The 18,881-nt window shown below is 35.3% G+C and overlaps 1 protein-coding gene across 2 annotated transcripts in view; it reads left to right on the plus strand.

The window, feature by feature from the left end:
* Positions 1–18,881, plus strand: part of astn2 (astrotactin 2) — a 649,131-nt gene that overhangs the window by 89,158 nt on the left and 541,092 nt on the right. For both annotated transcript variants that reach the window (XM_088614565.1, XM_088614566.1), the window contains exon 2: positions 14,646–14,833. In XM_088614565.1, the coding sequence (XP_088470691.1) occupies positions 14,646–14,833 (188 nt within the window). The remainder of the gene's footprint in view (positions 1–14,645; positions 14,834–18,881) is intronic.

The following is an 18,881-nucleotide window of genomic DNA, read 5'->3' on the forward strand; positions in this document are numbered from 1 at the left end:
TGTTCCTCAGTAATAGCCACTGCTACAATTCTTTATTAAGCACAGAACAGTTTACATTATGCAAACAATGTGAGCATTTAGAAAAACAATTCTGTTAGATTTGCAGATAATCACACGTTACATCACCCTAAACACTTTAAAACTTGGCCAAGATGAGAATAACTTGTGTCACATGTTAATTCAACATTTTTTTTTTAGTATATTCAGATTACTCACAATACAAAATACTGCAAAGGTCACTGTGTGCTGCATGCTTGTGTATTGTCACTATTCAAAATGTTTAAAGTTATTATTATTGATTTTCTGACAGTAGGTAATCATTCTGCATAATAATAATAATAACTTAGATACAATAGTATAAAATAGTATGCTGAGTAGACAGAGGCACTGACTTTCTGTCACAGTTAAAAGACAACTTAATGTAAAGGACACTGACGGAGTACGTACAATGTTGTCATCATTACCTTTTCTTCTTTTATTCCATTCAAATTATAGTAATGAAAATTAAAATTCACCGCAACTTGGAACATACAGAAACAAAGAAAACGAAGTATCATTACTGAAATGTGCTTGAAAAGAGACCCTAAATAGAGAGGCTGGGAAAGACTGTTATTAGACTTCACATACTCTCCTGACTGACGCTGCTGATGCAGAACTAGACCTAAATTGCTTTGATATTGGATACAATTATGGTAAACATTGAGTTTCCATGGAGGTTACAATTATGGTTTCCATAGAAATGAGATGAAAATTCAAAAGAAATTTTTATACATTGTACTGCACATGAGGTAGGACATAAGCCCCAAGAGTAAGAGATGTTTTTTTTTTTTTCAATTTTGATATCACAACCTAGGAGCATTGTAATGGTGTTTTTCTTTTAGCTAGAACTAGTTAAGTAATTGTATAATCTTATGTTTCTGCGGTAAAAGATGATCAAAATTAAAATTTGAGCTTGAAATAAATGGAATTTTCGCTACCAAGGTGTAATTCTCGTTAAAACCTAAACCATTCAACGATGATTACCTGCTTTGAGTGAATGACATTTTAATACTGACTTTTATAGTTTTTTTATACAGTTTAGAGTAAATATGAGCTGTAGTGTCATGATGTTTCACGTTGTTTAAATTGGCAAGATGATTTAATGTGGTTTTAATTTGGAAATCTGGTCAGGGGGCCAGATTAATGTGTTTACTTTTCTATGAAACCTATTATCTAAGAGATCATACACTTTTTTATTGGTCATTATCTTCGTTAGTAGACTAACTCTACGGGGCTCACATTCCTTGGGGTCTCAATTAGTATTTATTAACACTGTAGGAATGATTTGTATTGGCGGAAGGCATCATTATGCTTAAAATTTCCATGTTTGCCATTTCATATTTAATTGATCTTCCTTTAAAACAATGGAGGCTGAACAGATCAAAGATTAATTCATATGTTCTTTCACATATTTACAAATGGCTTACCAAGAAATTACATGTACTTGCAAATTCACTTTTATTACATTTAAGGGGTTCATTATTAAGACTTTCTAAGTACTAAGCTTCCCTAATAACATGCATTGAAGCACTCGCAGTCTACTTTAATTATGTAAAAAAAGGGCTCTTAAAGGATTAGGTTTCTATCCTTTGCATTTTAGTGTCATTTCACAAGTGTGGCAAATTATAAGTTCTTTGTGACAATATGGTTTTGCTTCTTTTTATGCCAACTTAATTAATTTGTAGCTTTTATAAAAGACTTTTCAAAGCTTATTCTTAGAAATATGCAGGGGAGTTGAATTCGTTTTGATAGTCTGTTGGTGACAGTAATTTGCTCTCACTACACAATTTGTGTAGGGCAGAACAAAAAATCAGAGTGGACAAACCTTAAACATTTAAAATGATCAGACAAACCTCAGTTGTATAAATTACATATTTAAAATGCTTCACTTTGACATTTAATTTTCTGTTCCTAGCAAAGATGATGAATTGCTATTTTATTAGCATTACAATTTACATGGAATGTTAATCATACTAAACATTTATTAAAGCTAAAAGTTGATTTATTATTGCATTTGTATTAATGAGGGTGTTCAAATCTGTGATCAAAGGTTGGTACATTATACATTTCTTGCGCCACAAAAGTATATTAAAACAAAAAAACAGTTTTTTTCTAATTCAAAAGACTTTCATTCTATAAGAAGGATAATGTACACACATAAACCATTGTATTATTCCCCAGAACGTATGTACAGCGCAGCTTCATATTCAACTGCAAAACTCATTACCAACGCATTGAAAATGTAGGCTTATGGCTGGAGGGATATCCTGTCGCCACACTTTCCTTGATCCAAGAATCCTCCAGACTCAAACCTCAACAGCAAACTGTCAATATTTGTTGTGCCAGTGGAGTAGTAATATTAAACACAATTATTAGGATCATTACTGCTATGTGAGCTATCAAATAACTTTTTACTACTCATCATCCGCTTGGACATCTTTGACAGCATAATGTGTAAGAAAGTAATTGCAAGCTCTCTTTTTTATGACTTGTATTAAACATATCCATAAAATCTAATATGGACACCATAAAAAAATCAATTTTTGTAATTAATTTTGGCAGTTGTCAGGATTCTCCACCCCAAGTTTGAGGTTGAATCTTATCTCCTGTTAGATAAATTAAATTGATTGCTTGGTCCAGTAAAAAGAAAATGTACAAGCAACATACAGTATAAAACATTCTCCTGAACTCATCTCCAATAAATAAGAATAATAATAGATGGCTGTTATCAATCATTGATCAATAGAGTAATTAAATGCTGCGGTCTGAAATCAATCTGTAATTGCCTAGGTATGATAGTATGGTTTAACATTACCTCAAATTAAAGTCACTGCACCCTAAGGCTTGTCTGGGCAAAAGAAGCTCTATTTCAGCATTGTTGTGCTAATGGAAGTGCTGCTGACAGGGGAGGTTCTTTTGACTTGATCTACTAGATGTTAGTAGCAAATACATCTAATACTATGAGCGTGGTAATACATCTAATTATAGAGCGCTGGTTGACAAGCAGTGTTTAAGCTCTGCTCTTTTGCTTTTTGCCTATGAAAGGGGTGGATAATAATTTTGTCATTGTTCTGTATTAAAAGTCTCATTAAATACTTATGACTGTGAAGTAGAAATTTAGGTTCTTTAAAACTACATTTCCAGGCTTCTATACTCCTAAATCTTCAGCCAGAAGGAAGAAGAGTGAAAAGTCCATTCCCACCAAAAGTATTTAATAGTTAGTGGCTAATTAATATCAGGAAATGATCAAGCTATTTCTTGATACAGCAGTGGTATCAGTTTCACCAGCAGGGCTGAGTAGCATGTTCCATTGTCCCACAAATCTCTGGGTAAAGAACAACGTCCTGTACTCAGTTTTAAATCTACTTCTACATAGTTTCTATTACAACACGGCACTGAGCGGAACAGTGCCACATCTGAATGACAGGATGGGGAGTTCACTTGCTTGGTACTGGTGAAGGGAGAGGAGAGCCAAAAAACATGGGAATGCATGGTGCAACCGAGCTGGACACAACAGGCAAGACATGGTGCAGTTTAGCAGAGCGGATCAACAAAGCTGCACAGCCAGGCAGGTTTGGAGAATAGGGAAGCCATTGGTCTGGTTGGTTGCAGTGAAGGCATAGCAAGTATGGGGCAGACAGGGATCTGGCTGGTAGTGCAGCTCCAGTTCGGAATCAGGTAGTCAGACTGGTTATCCTAAATCAGTAGAAAGTTCAATGACAGAGCGTCTGACCGGACAGGCAGGGTTTAAGTAACCTGGAGCTGCTGAGATTATTCCCATTAAGTGGGGGCAGGTGGCACAGACAGCTGCCCCTGTCGAGTTCTCATGGCACTGTGAGGAATATAACTCTGAGTGGGAACACGCCAGGTTTGTGGACATTTAGAGCTGCAACCTCTGGGTCACCTGGGCATAACAGTTTCCAGTTGTAGTCTCTGACTCGTACTTCACTGTTCATTCTGAACAAGGCTGATGTTTGTCTTTTACATTACCTGTGACGATTATGGAATAATTGTGTTAGGTCCCCTCTAAGCCTTCTTCCTTCAATGCTAAAAACATTCAGTTTTTCAAGCAGTAAGTGCAATATGTTTTCTATTACATGGTGAATAAAACTTTGCACAATATTCTGAATAAAAAAAACCCTGATTTCAGTTCTACACCTTTGACTTCATATTCAAACATTTTTTTATTTTTTTATTTCTTCCCCATGTTATCTAGATTTAAAAAATGTGTCAACATAAGACTTTTTCATACTGTACGTAGCCTCTTACAACTCATGTGTAACAGTTCTACAGCTCTAACAGTTCTGTCTGTATTTTTGTATCATCTGAAAACATGACAAATGTAATAACTGTACCACAGTCTAAGTCATTCATTTAATTTGGGATGGGCAGTGGTCTTTTTTAGAAATCCCTGTGGTACTCTGTTAATTACTTACATCACTCCAATTTCAGCTTTCACCATTTAATTTATCTTTGTTAATTTATCTCTACCCTTCTGAAAATCTAAATACACTGAAGTCCCATAACCACTAATTACTTGTATCACTTACTCATAACCATCCCCACAGTCTGTTACAATGTTACAAAACAATTTAGGAAACAAAAGAAGAATTAAACACAAAGTATAGATTATACTTTCTAACCTTTGTTACTGAATTATTATACTAATATACTCCAAGGTCAGTGGCAACTCATTAGAAAGTGCCTTGCCTCCACAAGACTCAAGTGATGCAACTACTGTTTTAAATATGTTGTGAACAATATGGCTCCTGGGAAGAAAGTCTCATTGGTAAGAGCACAGAAATGAAAAGATTTCCTTCTTACTAATGGACATTTATCCTTTCTGGTCTCTTTTCTTGATGATGTTATGTTATTGTTATAAACCTGTTTATAGTTTTGTAATATAAGCTTCATGCAAAACCTTAGCATTAGTAACTTTTTAAATATTATCAAATGACCCACTTGATTTATGTTCACAGAATGTATTTGATCCCTCTTAGACAATATCAAATCTCAAATGGGTTGAGTTGTGTCCAGAGTTTGTTGAAGATACGTTTTTTACAGGTGTTTTGGAAGTGTCTAGATATGTTTAAGTTTTAAAAACTGATTTCTTTTTTCCATATGATCTGTGTAATAGGGATATTCCCTGTCTCAATTCATTCTCTTGCTAGATAATGACTCTCATCTGGGTGTCTCACAGATCTTTATAGTTTTCGTTGGCAGGTCTGACAACTGCTAAAGAGATACTGGGGCTGTGTTGGGCGCCTCCACATTTGTTGCATGTGCATTAGTAGCTTCTGTCATGTGTCATTTATATGGAGGATAACTACCAGTCCAAGACACCAGGAGAGGTGAAGGGAGATGGTGGAAAATGTGAGTGATTTTGCTGATGCAGTCAAATCCTTATTTCATGATGCTTCTATCACAGCTGTCTAATTGTGTTTTGGCTATCCTGTGGTCAGTAACTTACCACTGGAAGTGCTGAGTCCATACCTTTTTTTTGTCTTGTTCAAACTACCGAATCAAAAGCACATAAATAAAGGTACTATAGTACAGATATGGTAACATAAGCCGAACAAGAAAAATGATATTGCTTATTACTGAAGTCAAACATAAATTTGTTACTTCTTAATTCTTTCTAGAGTTCTCAATAAGTTATTTTGGATAATAAATAGTTTTGTAAATTGTTTCAACTTATAGTCACTGTTAAGTCATTGTGCTGAAGATGTTGAGGCAGATCTGGAAGTGCATTACTCAGAGAAATAAATCTGTGTAGCATCAGTACCTGACAGCAACACAGTACCCCAAAGACTCCTGTACTGACTCAGTGTCTTGTTAATCATGTTTGTTCTAATGAATTACAAACAATGCCAGAGGCTGTAGTGCTCTAATCACAGCAAGAACACAGTCCTGGAGGGGCAGAAAGAATTTTGTGCAGTTGACACCAAACCATAAGTTATAAATGTGAAGACTATAATGTGGAGATGTTCTGTGTAAGGATTCTGCCTATTATTTTAACTTTTTATCTAAACGTCTGTTTTACAATTGAAGGTAAAGATGCAAAAAACAAAACCCAGGAAACTGTGGCTGGATTATGTTTTGGACAATATGTAGCACTTTACTGACCTCATAAGTAGGTTACAAATAAAGTAAGCTAATTTGGCCCTTCTACTGTATCTAATTTTCTTTCTAGTAGATAATTGATCACAGATCACAAACCTTTGTGTAACAAGGTTCCTCTTTCAGTTTCTCTTTATCTTAGTTTCTGTTTCTGATATCTGGTTTCCGCTTCACTGTTGATTCTGATGAACAACAATGGATTGATGAGTGAAATAATCTGTTTTTGTCTGTCTGATTAGGAAATTCCATTAACGTCAGTACTGTTCCTGGTCACTCTTGTCTGGACTTACTCTAGGGCAGCAATATATTTTGTGTAATGTGGTGTTTAACATCGTGCACAACCTGATGATTATACACCATCTAACAAATATTCTATGTGGGTTGTATGTGTTTGTTGATCTAACACAGCCAGCAATGAGGGATATTGAGGTAGGGGAGATTTAACTTGGAATTGTAATAAACTGTTCACTTTGCAATGCAAAAATCACTTCTTCACTGTCTATTCATGTTCTTTGCTCAGAATTCTGCCAAGATCTTACTTGATACACGAGTTGCATACATAGTGGCTAGAGTAAAATCTACCAGGCATTTTCTATGGAGAAAAATCTAGTTGAAAAGATGAATCAAGCAGACGTATACTTAACACTACTCAATGTTATATTACAGTATTATTGCTCTTGATTGCCCCAGTTAAAATGTAGACACTTGTTTTAGCTGTGATGCAATAGACCTACTAGCACATTCAGCATGTTTGTAGTAGATTTGCCTTGCCTTGTGTACTGTATCTAAAATTGTTCTGAGATGTTTTTTAATTCACTTTTTAGAGTGTACACTGGCCTTTTTTCACATCTTTCTTTTTCTAAAACGAGTTCTAACTTCTAACTAAGACATCCACTCATTCTTGGCTAACAATATGGCAACACTCTTGGCTAAATGCAGTAATACAGTAACCTCTCATAGATAATAAGGGTTCGTTTTATAGCTATTGTTAATCTTTAAAAACTATGTTAAACCTTCAGAGAGAGATTTTATGACAGGCTCATTATGGTACAAGAAGTTAAAACACCAGGTCAAAAGAGTATATAAATGGGATATGAACAGATATGAGGACATATATCTGTGAAAGTACTGCATCAAAGATACAGAAAAATAGCCAATGCAAGTAAATTTTATAACTGTATGAAAACATTAAATCTTTTACACCATTATTTTTCAACTGCTCAACATCACAAATGTCAAAATCATATGAAAATATTTAAATTTAATTGGAAACACTTAAAGGTATAGAGAAAGCACAGTAATGTACATGGTGAAGTCCAGGTCAGGGCTAAAAATCAAATACAAGTTTCTTATAAAATCTCAAAATTTGTGTAAGCCTTTCATAGACTAGAAACAGAGAATTTAACTGGGTTCATAAACTGATGACAAGCACTTAATAATGCTAAGAATTGCTATCAAATGACTTTCAGGATAACTGATAGAACCATTGATGGTAATACAAACAGGTTCCAGGTGCAAAATTGTGTCCCAGTTTGAAATCTGCAGATTCTAAAGTTGCTCATCTGTTTTTCCTTGAACTTAAAATTAATTCTTGGATATCAGAATCCTGGAGAGTACACTTTTGCACACTGTTGACCTTTGCTAATGATGCATTTTCCTCAGATTTCCATTCGAACATCATCTCAGACACTTGCTCATCATCAGCACGTCGAGCCTGCTTGGTCACTGAAGCTCCTGCCAGCCAACTTAAACCAACAATCTTGCCTCTTTCAAAATCACTGAGGTGTCCTCTTACAGTCATGCTTGCCTAATAACAGACAACCATGCCTGTCCAGTATTATAATACATGACCTTGAACATACTGGGATGTTTATGCTTACTGGATGCATGAACCACACCTTTGTGAAAACCCTTGTTTCCAGTTTACTTGGTGTTCTTCATTTAAACAACTGTTTCAAATTGTTTTTGTCTACTACATATATGTACTTAAAGTGTAAACATGTCTAAACATTTTTTTTTGTGATAGGTGAGTTCATCCTGTGCACATTCTAGGTTTGACGTGAAAAAAAAGCTCTAAAATGAATTCTGTCCTGAGTGTAAAGGCACCTGAGCTTTGATGCCGTCTAAGACCATTGAAAGTTCTCCTTGTAAAACTATTTTTGAGGGCAAAAAAACTTGTGGAAAAATAACCAAAAGCAAAGGAACTCCACAAAAAGCAGGAGGAGAATGGCAGGGCTGTAGAATTAAAATAGGAAAGAGTTTGAGTAGCAGAAGTATGTAACCATTGGTGTGAAAAGTGCTAAAAGGTGATTCAGTATAAGAGTGGCTGTCTTTATTGCAGTAATTGTTTAGATAGCAATGCAGAGGCTTGAAGCTATATTTTTAAATTCTATTGTTATGTTTTAGTTTACCTGTTCAGTTTGTCATGTGATGTGTAACATGGAACTTGCTTAATGTTTCCAGCCTTACTGTAACACGGTTAGGAATTGCCTCTCCTTAAAGTTAGTGTAGATCAGCTGGGGTGTGTAGTTCCTGCGAGGCCTGTTGACTGATTGACTGGCATGAGAATGCAGATGCATCATGGATGTTGTTGGAGCTTGCTTAAAATGGCCACGTACAGTATCCTATTTTGGGGCTCACCTCCATTTAGATCTAGCTGTCTATTTGGGAAAGAGTAAGTTCAAAACTAGAAAGAGACTGCAAGGGTGGAGAAGTTATATTTTGTGCTTGAACTATTCTCTTTAATTAAACCCTAATTTTTAATGCTACTGTATAATGGACCCCTCCTCCTTTCTAGGCACCTTTGGTTCCATCTACATTGGCTCATTTTAGGAAGTAATGTTGCCCTGCTGTTTCTCTTCATGTTGTAAATTACTGTTCATTTTACTCTGTTTTGCTGGCTCTTTTAAATAATGCATGTGTTTTATTAGATAAAGTAGTGATGTATAGATTGTCTGAGAAGGTGCTGAGGTTGAATATTTATTTACCTCTTGTATTTGCTCATTCTAAAAAGTGAAAGCATCATGTTCTAGATTTTATTGCAGTTTTGGCACGGGTTCTTTTTCCACATTGATAGATGTGTGTAAATATATTGAATAGGTCTGAATGAGAGGCTGGTGGTGCAGTACAAAATAAAAATCTAAAGCCCTTTATTTCTAGGTCACTGGTTCAATCTCAACTTTGCCTGGCTGTGAATAAAAGCAATTCTCATATGAATGCTGCTCTACGTTTCACAGGCAATAAATTTAATCATGCAATGCTCGACAAAAGCTAGAGGCAACTGTCCATTTGTTAGGAAAAATGCAGAAAATGACTTGTAGAGGTGCAATAAAAAAAAAGATTACTATACGGGTATCGTTTGTGACGGCAACGTTCGTGATAGTGAAAATAAACTTAAAGACTTAAAACAAAATTGATATAGACACAAAACATTTAAGGCATTGTAAATGTGATACAGTAAAACAAAGCTTATAACCAATTTACTAATGGTAAGCGACAGATTTTGGGCAGAATTAATGGCTTTTCTCTTTGCATTGCTTTGGATATTTTCTGTAAGATTTAGTTTATGTGTGTTTTTATCATACACCAGAAATTAAGAATTACAATTTCTTTCTGTTTTTTGTTGTTTCTTGTCTTACCCTTTATTGTTCTAAAAAAGGAATGTTTCACTATCCAATGTGACACAATACTGTATATCCCTGCATCTGTCACTTCTCGAATTATACAGTCATTGGATCCATAGAAAAGTTTCCAAACTGAAAGGACAACTTACTCTGTGCGCACAGCCTACTGAAAAGAGAATAAATGGACACAGAAAAAAAAGAGCATATGATAAAAAAGTGGAAATTGCCTATGTCTAGGTAAAATACATACAAGTACAAGATTTGCTTAAATGCAGGGACAGGTGACAGATGAGAAAGCATTTTTTTAACTTAATTTTCTTACCTCCCTAGAGCCTTTGCCCAAGAATATGACTGAGAGAATCACATATCTCTTGGTGTTGTAGTGCATCTTGGACAGTGTAAATGTGACATTTATTGTGACATTCAGACATTTATTTAAATCAGATTATGATGCAGTCTGAGGAAGTTACTGTGTAACTAGATAAAATACAAAGTGTCTTAAATTGTCCCTACTCTGTTAGAACAAATCATCAGCTAATGGATGAAAAATCTTAAATGAGCTGTTCCTTTCAGAAATGAATAAATTATCTTAGTCACAAATCAGTAATAAAATACAAATTCACTTTCAGTTATATATACACACACTTGCTTGTCATAATATTAGAGAATATGTCTAATAAGAGGTCATTCCACACATTGCTGATGCAGGACATTGGTCCATCAGTTAAAACAGATCCTCACAAATTGCAATACTGCATATGAGAAGTTTCAGAACATCCCAAAATACACAAATTGTTCAATCATTTTTTAAAGTGCATATTTTTAATAAAATCTTGACTGCCATGAAAGAAAGTCATTTGGAGAAAGAAAGTTATCTAAAAGCTCTAAAGAGTAACATGACAAGAGTAAATCCTCTTGTTTTTAGTATTGAACTTGTTTTGGGGGGTGAATTTCATGTTTTTTTTAATCATTGCACTTTTGTTGTGCTGGAGGAGTAGCACTGGAAGCTGATAGCTGTTCAATATAAGCAGAGTTCTTTCTCCATCTGTTTCACTGCAGTATTCCACACTTATATAAAAATATCAGCCTTTGAAGTGAAGTTTAATTTTCTGTGTTTCAGTTCAGGTATTGGTGAAAAGAATGTAATCACTGCTAGCATTTCTGTATTCTCAGTATCATTATGCACTATATTATTTGTAATAGCAGTGCAATGTAAAATATATTCCTTAAATATATCATATCAAGTCCGTAAATTCCTGAAGTAATAGTTTCTCTATTGAAATATTATTCAGCATTTTCTAAAACATTACAGTAGAAATATATCTACTTTTATCATATTTATATAAACCATACCTGTATATCATATGTCATATATCTCTTGAATATGTTGTTGGGCCTATCGAGAGATACGTTTATCACTACTTTAGAAGGCTTGAGCCCATGCTCAAACATCCTTAAATCTTAAATGTAAAATATTTGATAATTACATTCAAAATTAAGTTACAGAAGCTGTAGAAATGCTGTGGACCTTTTTAATTTGACAGAGAATGTACATTTTTAGAAACATGTTTTATTAAAAATTGTTTTTCTGTTTTTTTTGCATGAATTTGTGATTACCATTTGGGCTGCAGTGCTGCAGATATACAATATATATATAAAGGAATCTTTAGAATTTCAAGTGACTTGTGTTGATTCATGATTACAGCACAAAGATAAAGCAGTCCTCTACCTGAGGGAGTGAAATGTAAATAAAAATTCAGGGTTAGAAAATAATGTTTCTTTAATGAGAAAATGGTGGATGTTGAGAATCAGACCAAGTTAAAAGGCTGTATTGTATTTTTTTTCCCAGTGAATTAGATGACAAATGAAACATTATGTATGGGTAATTCAATAGTAGGGTATAGCTTGGTTATTTAGTATTTGGTATAATGTGCTCCTGAAGATTTGTGATGGAAAGAGTCTGCAGAGTCACATAGAAGTAGAAGCACCTTTTAAATCTACTATAGGTTGGAAATGAAGTTTTTTTTTTTTACAATTGCTGCCATTGATTTACTATTGTTTATGATCATTGCGGGCTCTACAATGGGCAAATGAAGAAATGCATAGTGCTTTCTGTAAATCTAGCAATACATGTTACTATACTGCATTGTAAAATGCGTTTTTTTCTAATATATATTTTAGCAAATACTTCAGTAGCTCCATTTTTGTCCAACATGGTATATTGTTCTCCTCCCATGAAAAGCGATAAAAACCAATTAACATTCTTATTGTTAAGACATTACCCCAAATTCAATTTCCTGCAAGCATTTGCCTGTAATCTCTGTGCGACAATAATTGTGTGTGTCAACAAGCAAATGCATCATAAAGTTGTTTGAAGTCTGGAACAAGAGTTTTTAAGACTGAAACCCATTTCACAGCATCATTGAATAAAAGCACATTACGTTCTTATTATATATTTCTTAAATGTTAGGTTTAATTTTTCTCACAGAGGCATAAAATGAATGCTGTCTGTAAAGATGCTAAATATGCCTGCAGTACCCATTGTAAACAATGGCCTAAGAGAATTGCAGTGTGATTAATGGTGGTAAATTCTGCAATTGTTTGCTTTGTATGGTATTTATGAATTCACATTTATGTTTGTTTTAAATTGTATATGTGTGCTTTTTTTTAAGGAGGAATAATCACAACACTGCAGTGTCACCTTCAAACCTTTCACTGTCAGACACACTGTTAAAGCCTCAGATTTCATTGTACGGGGGACTTAAAAAGCTTTCTTTTATTATTTTTTTAATGGCACCCGTACTGCAGCTGAGTGATCATTAGCCTCATTGTTTAAAGATAATACACCGTTTTCAAGATGTGCCTGATTAGGAGTACAGCCATAAAGAGCACATTGACAAGGAGAAAGAAAAAAGGAGAGATGTTCCATTGGGTTAATTGGAAATAATAAAAATGCCACACATATCTATAGACTCATCAGAATTTTAAATAGCCTTTTTAAGTCCTTTAATCCTTTAATAAGGTAATTCCTATCAGAAAGTGAAAGGATGATTTTTTTTTACCAGCCTTTTACTGTTGCCCTGCAAATTTATCACTTACCCATATTTAATTGTGACACAGGAGCTTGCAGAAAGGTGTTGTATATCGCTGCACTCATAATTCTATTGCATGTTGTGCTGTAGCAATAGTTTTGTGATGCCCTTTTCCGGCAGTGTTTACATGTATACAATAGAAGGCTGCTAAAGACATCATAATCTGTTTCTACATACAACTATGGACAAAGGCTTTGTACTAACCAAGCTCTGCTGATAGTTGCCAAAGGGTGATACACACCTTTTGTCCTTGGCTGTGGCTGTACATTTTAAAAATAAACTTTGCACCTCCTTATGCCTACTTTATTAATAATTAATTAATATTCTTGGCACTTTCATCCATAACGCCTTTAATTTGCGCTCATCTATAAAGCTAGGCATATTCCTGTAGAGATCAGTGAAGTAATATGCCCTCCAGAAGCACTGAGACAGCAAAGTCAAAACTGTTTACAGTCAAGCAGTTTTATGAAAACAAGATTAATAAGAATAAGTACATTCTAATGTGTCTGTTTTTCTGGGGTAATTCCATGCATATACTTGATCTTATTAGAACAAGAATATACTGTACTTTGCCATTTCAAGTAATTATACATTCATTTTAAGTATTACCTACAGTATACTGTGCTTGAAAAAAGAGGTGGTCTTCAATGGAGCATCTGCAGTTCTTTTATACTTTAACATTTACATCACTTCTACATTTCTTATTTCTTATGAAGGGTGGTTCTAAATCATACAACATGACAATGATCAGAAAACATAAGTCCAATGCAACCAAAATGCTGGAGAAAAAGTAGACTTGGTTACTAAGTCAGTAACAACCTTAAATCTAACTTGACTGCATTGCACATTCTATTGAAATAAACTGGGGAATGAAAAACCCCCAAATTGGAAAGAACTCAAAAACAGCTGATGCAAAGAATTGGCAGAGCATCTCAAATTATTACATAATGTGGATAGTGATCTCAATGGGTCATGGACTTCATGCAATTGTCTCAAAAAGATTATCGACCAAATACTGACTTTATCTCATTGTGATGTGTCCCAGTACTTCAGTTTATGCCAGATATTGTCACTAGAAATAATTGGACTGAATACAAAGTGTTCAATATGATCAAATGTGTGCCAGGAACTACTCACAAATAAAATGTGTATTGTACTTTTTGTTCGTATTAATCTTTTGATAAAAAAAAAACAAAATGCTTGACTGTAAACCCAAAAATAAGTTTAATCTTTTCTGTCCCAATACTTTTTGTGGGCACTTTCATTGGCTCCATGGCACAGACAGCAGTGCCCACCTACATTTTCAACTCTTCCAGTAAAATACCCAACTCCCTAGTGACTGCTCCTCACTATGTAATGTATAATCTTAAAGAAAAGCAAGATTTTGTTAAATAATTTAGGGAAGAGTTTTAATCTAGTTATGTTTGTCTGATATCCACTTTTTATGTGTCTCATACTTCTGGGTTTCTCAATAATAAATACTTTAACTCTGGTTATTGTAAAGGTTTGTCTCTTCTGAAAAGAAAAAAAAACATTGGACACAAATCACTGTAGGTTGCAATGAGACATTTCAAGGTAACCAATCTTTTAGCTCGATTCTAACATCCTTTGATTTTGTTGCAGTTATTGTGTTGTAATTTAGGCATGAACATGAAAACACAACTACAATGGTCCTTGCTATCTTGATTTGTTTTGAATTGGGATTTTAGAATGGGATATGAAATTGTCCAGTATTGGTGAAGTATTCAATAACTTGTTTCTTTGATTGCAGAAATGTCAGGAACGAGTGCGGACATTTCTTTGGTGCACTGGAAGCAGCAGTGGCTGGAGAATGGCACCCTCTATTTCCACGTGTCAATGAGCAGTGCTGAACACCTGTCCCAGGTGACAGAGCCCACCATCCGGGAGCCATCAGAGATCATGGATGAGCAGCTGCACATCCTACACATATCTGTCATGGTAAGTGCCCAGTCGCATATTTGAATTTTCTCTTGGCTGTTCTGTGACTAGAGGTCTTTTTGAAAAGGTCTGTCTTTATGCTGCTTGAGTATCATTTGTCAAAATGTGTTTGTGTCTCAGAGAATAATGTTTCTTGTAAGCAAAAGAGAAAAAAAAATACCCCGAGTGTATTTGGCTTTACCCTTGAGGAAAGATACAACAAGGTTATACCATCCATCGTTAATAATGCAATCACAAATTAATCACAAACACATATGAATATCTTTTCATATACTGTATATACTTTTGTATTTCTATGTTATTTGCTCGAAAGGTGGTTCATTTTAACTACAGTTTACTGGATAACAGCAGGCACTCTTGGGCCAGAATATGTAGTCATCTGTGAGAAGCTGAAATATGTTTTAATACACATATAGCCTTGGGGATATTCCTGTTGATTACCTTTTAAGCAAGGGCAGTCAGAACTGCTGACTGATTGGCTGTACCCTCCAAACCAAATGAAGACAATATCACAGAGATTGTTTACTTTATCAAGCTTTAATTGGTGCACTCCAAATTGAAATGAAAAGAGCCTTGCTCTGATGTTGAATCCATTAGTCTGACAGCTCTCTTCTTGATTAATCATTTAAAGCAATTTGCATTATATAGACAAACCCTTTCACAGCCTTGAAAGGGTTTTTACTGAGCTTCAGATCATGCAGTTATAAACATTATACAGGAGAGGAACTCAAACGACAGACACTGCCTTTCACACCCAAGGATACTGAGATGATTTTTTTTTTCACATATGCCAGTTGTCATAATACTACATAGGTCTGGATAACAGAAGAGAGGATCTTGCAAAAGAGATGCACTGCAACTGTTAATTGAATAATAAAGAAATGCACAAGTATTTTACTGTCATGCAAAGCTGTCCAACTTTGTGATTTGGTATAGTTTGGTGTAAAGGGGGTAACAGGCTCCATACATGTGTGCCAAACCTCATCCTTCACCAGCCTGGTATGTAGACACTTTCCAAGCACACTAATGACATTTTCTGAAGAGATCATGTTCATTCATTCTTTTTGTCAGCTCTGCTGTAGCTCCAGCATGGTCTTTGCCTGTGGCAGTGAGCTATTGCCTACTGTAATTGCTTGCTGCGCTGAGTGGCACTACTGAGATTAAGGGCTATTTCTGGACATTTTGGAATTGCTTTTGAGTTCTGTGTTGGACTTCCTAAAACAACAACATGTATTAAATTAGAAAATAGAATATTTAGTAAGGTTTTGTCTTTTGTAGTATTTTAAAATAGTTAAAAAGTTAGGTGCACTAAATTTCTTCAGAGGGAACCCAGTTGAATACTTTACATTCTTTGGAGAATAAAACATTTGTCTAAGTTATTGTTGGCGTTATCCATTTGGAAGTTTCTCTCAAATGACTCTGGATTAAATGTCTTTATAAGTGTCGGTTTAGGTTAAATAGCAGTAAACTCATTATAAGAGAGAGTTTTTTGGAAGTACAATTTCCCTAATGAAAGACTGGAGAAAGATGTGGCACTGGACTAACTGGAAAGGTGTCGATTCAGATCCCAGATGGGACACTTTTGTTGTGCTCTTCAGCAAGTTACTTGAGACACATTTCTTTAGCAAAATGCCCATCTGTACAAACGGAAGATCTTCTGAGTAAAAGCATCAACCAAAGAAATGTTATTTTGTTGAAATATTTCATTTGTTCACATAATATCTATTACAATAAAGTTCAGTAGATATGAGCATTTAAATTCCATTAAAATTCATGCTGAAAACACTATTTACATGACACATACAGTATATGTACTGCCTTAACCATATGTAGTATATACAGTATATGGCATATGTGCTCAGTTAACCAAACCACCTATGAACAGCAACATCCTCAAATATAGTTTCAGGTTGTCCTTGACCTGACATTTTTTTGATTGACAGTATGTAGATTTTATATACTTTCACGTTGGCCTAAATGCTGTTAAATCATAGGTAATTGAATGTATACATAATATGTTAAAGATCACGAAAACATTCATGAATCTGTCTACCTGCATGGCCTGAGGTAGTACTTACAGAGTGAGGCTCATTAGTAGTAATTCCATCAGTTCTGTGACAAGCTCACTGCTGCTCTCTCTATTTTGATAGCTTTTGTGTGTAATTCACCTGTCTGCACATTCTGAGTTACTGCAAGGTTTCTGGTTTTAAGGTATATGCATTATATATACTTTCTACATTTATCCCTGGTAAAAATTCCCAAGTGCTGAATTTGGTATCATGGTATTTTTGCAATTTTGTTGTGGTTTTACCTTGTTTTTGCACCATTTTCCGATACACAGCACAGCATGCAGCTCACTGAGGTTTATACCGATATTCCTTAAATTATCTATATTGGTATAGTAGACAGGCCTCACACCACTTGATAAGCTTGTTTTAGACCTGTCTGTACATGATTATCCCACTCATAACTCACTTCCACTGTTTCTTTTTGTCTTTCATACTACTCACTCAGCCTCCAGCCACAGTTAACACAGCCTCCAAGCATTATTCTCTTTCCTCATTTTACACGCACAGCAGCTCAAAGTCTCACACGTCCTCATTCCTGCCAAGTTCTTTCAGTCCCTGTATTGGAGATATGCCAGATGTTTCAACAATTGGACTGGCATCTCCTGGTAATCTTCTTCCACAGAGTTAGATTCCTTCCAGCTGTGTACCTCCTGCTCTCTGGTTTTCACCCAAGGTACACCAGCAGACCCACACATGAGCTAACAAACTGCCCTCCTACCCTGCAACATCAGGGCTGGGAGAATACAGCTGTCCCACTCTCTGGTTTCCCAGCTGCATATGCCCAATGCATTTGGCTAGACAGGAGAGGAGACCTGCTGTAGTCCGAAAGCCCTTTTCAGTTAGAACTGCACTGTTGGAATATTCTGTCTGACCGTCAGGAACAATCCAAGCTTCTAGATCTCATACATTGCTCTCCTTCCAGAGAAGACTGCTGGGTCTTCTCCATCTGCTTTCTTCTTGCATGCTGTTCCCTTTCACAAATGAGCAAGCTGGCGTCAGTATCCATGACCAACAGCACTGGTCTTGTTCTCATAACAGTATTTCTCTCAGAAGTTAGACTTATTGCTCTTTTTAATTACTTGTTTTGGTTTTGTAACCATTTTTATGGCTGAAAGCCACATTAAACATCTAGTCAATGGTTATTACTCTTATCTTGAGTAACTACTTCATTAAGATGCCAGAAACCCAGCCCTCCTTTTAGATTTGATTCTGTTTCCGCAACTTTCTTGAGACACAAAAAATCACTAATAAAGAATATAAAATGCAGCATTAAGCACACACATTCCTCCCAGATCATATCATGGAATACCATGTCATTATTATGCTAAAAAGTGAACAAGGCATTGATTTGTTATCCACTGGAGATCTGTGCTGACACTTTTATGGTGACTATTTTCTTACTAGGTGAAAAAAGGTGAAAAAAAGAAGAAAGAAAACTCTTCTCTTCTTCTTCTTCTCTTCTTTTTTTCAGCATGGAATAAACCTATTACTTGTTCCTTTGCAGCCTATGCATGCTGACGCAGCTACCCACCTGAACTACTTTCTTACTAGCTGAGTTCATCTAGATTTTCACAATATCTTGCTTTCTGTAGTACCATCCTCAATGCTTCTCTGTGGCTTTTTGTAGCACCTTTTAATAATAATAATAATAACAATAATAATAACAATAATAATAATAATAATTATTATTATTATTATTATTATTATTATTATTATTGCTTACAATTATATAGCGCTTTTTCTGGACACTCCACTCAAAGCGCTTTACAGGTAATGGGGACTCCCCTCCACAACCACCAATGTGCACATTCCACCTGGATGATGCGACGGCAGCCATAGTGCGCCAGAATGCTCACCACACATCAGCTATCAGTGGGGAGGAGAGCAGAGTAATGAAGCCAATTCATAGATGGGGATTATTAGGAGGCCATGATTGGTAAGGGCCAATGGGGAATTTGGCCAGGCAATTATTTAACAAG

Source organism: Lepisosteus platostomus, chromosome 21, assembly GCF_059453375.1.
Source record: "Lepisosteus platostomus isolate fLepPlt1 chromosome 21, fLepPlt1.hap1, whole genome shotgun sequence".
Taxonomy (NCBI): domain Eukaryota; kingdom Metazoa; phylum Chordata; class Actinopteri; order Semionotiformes; family Lepisosteidae; genus Lepisosteus; species Lepisosteus platostomus.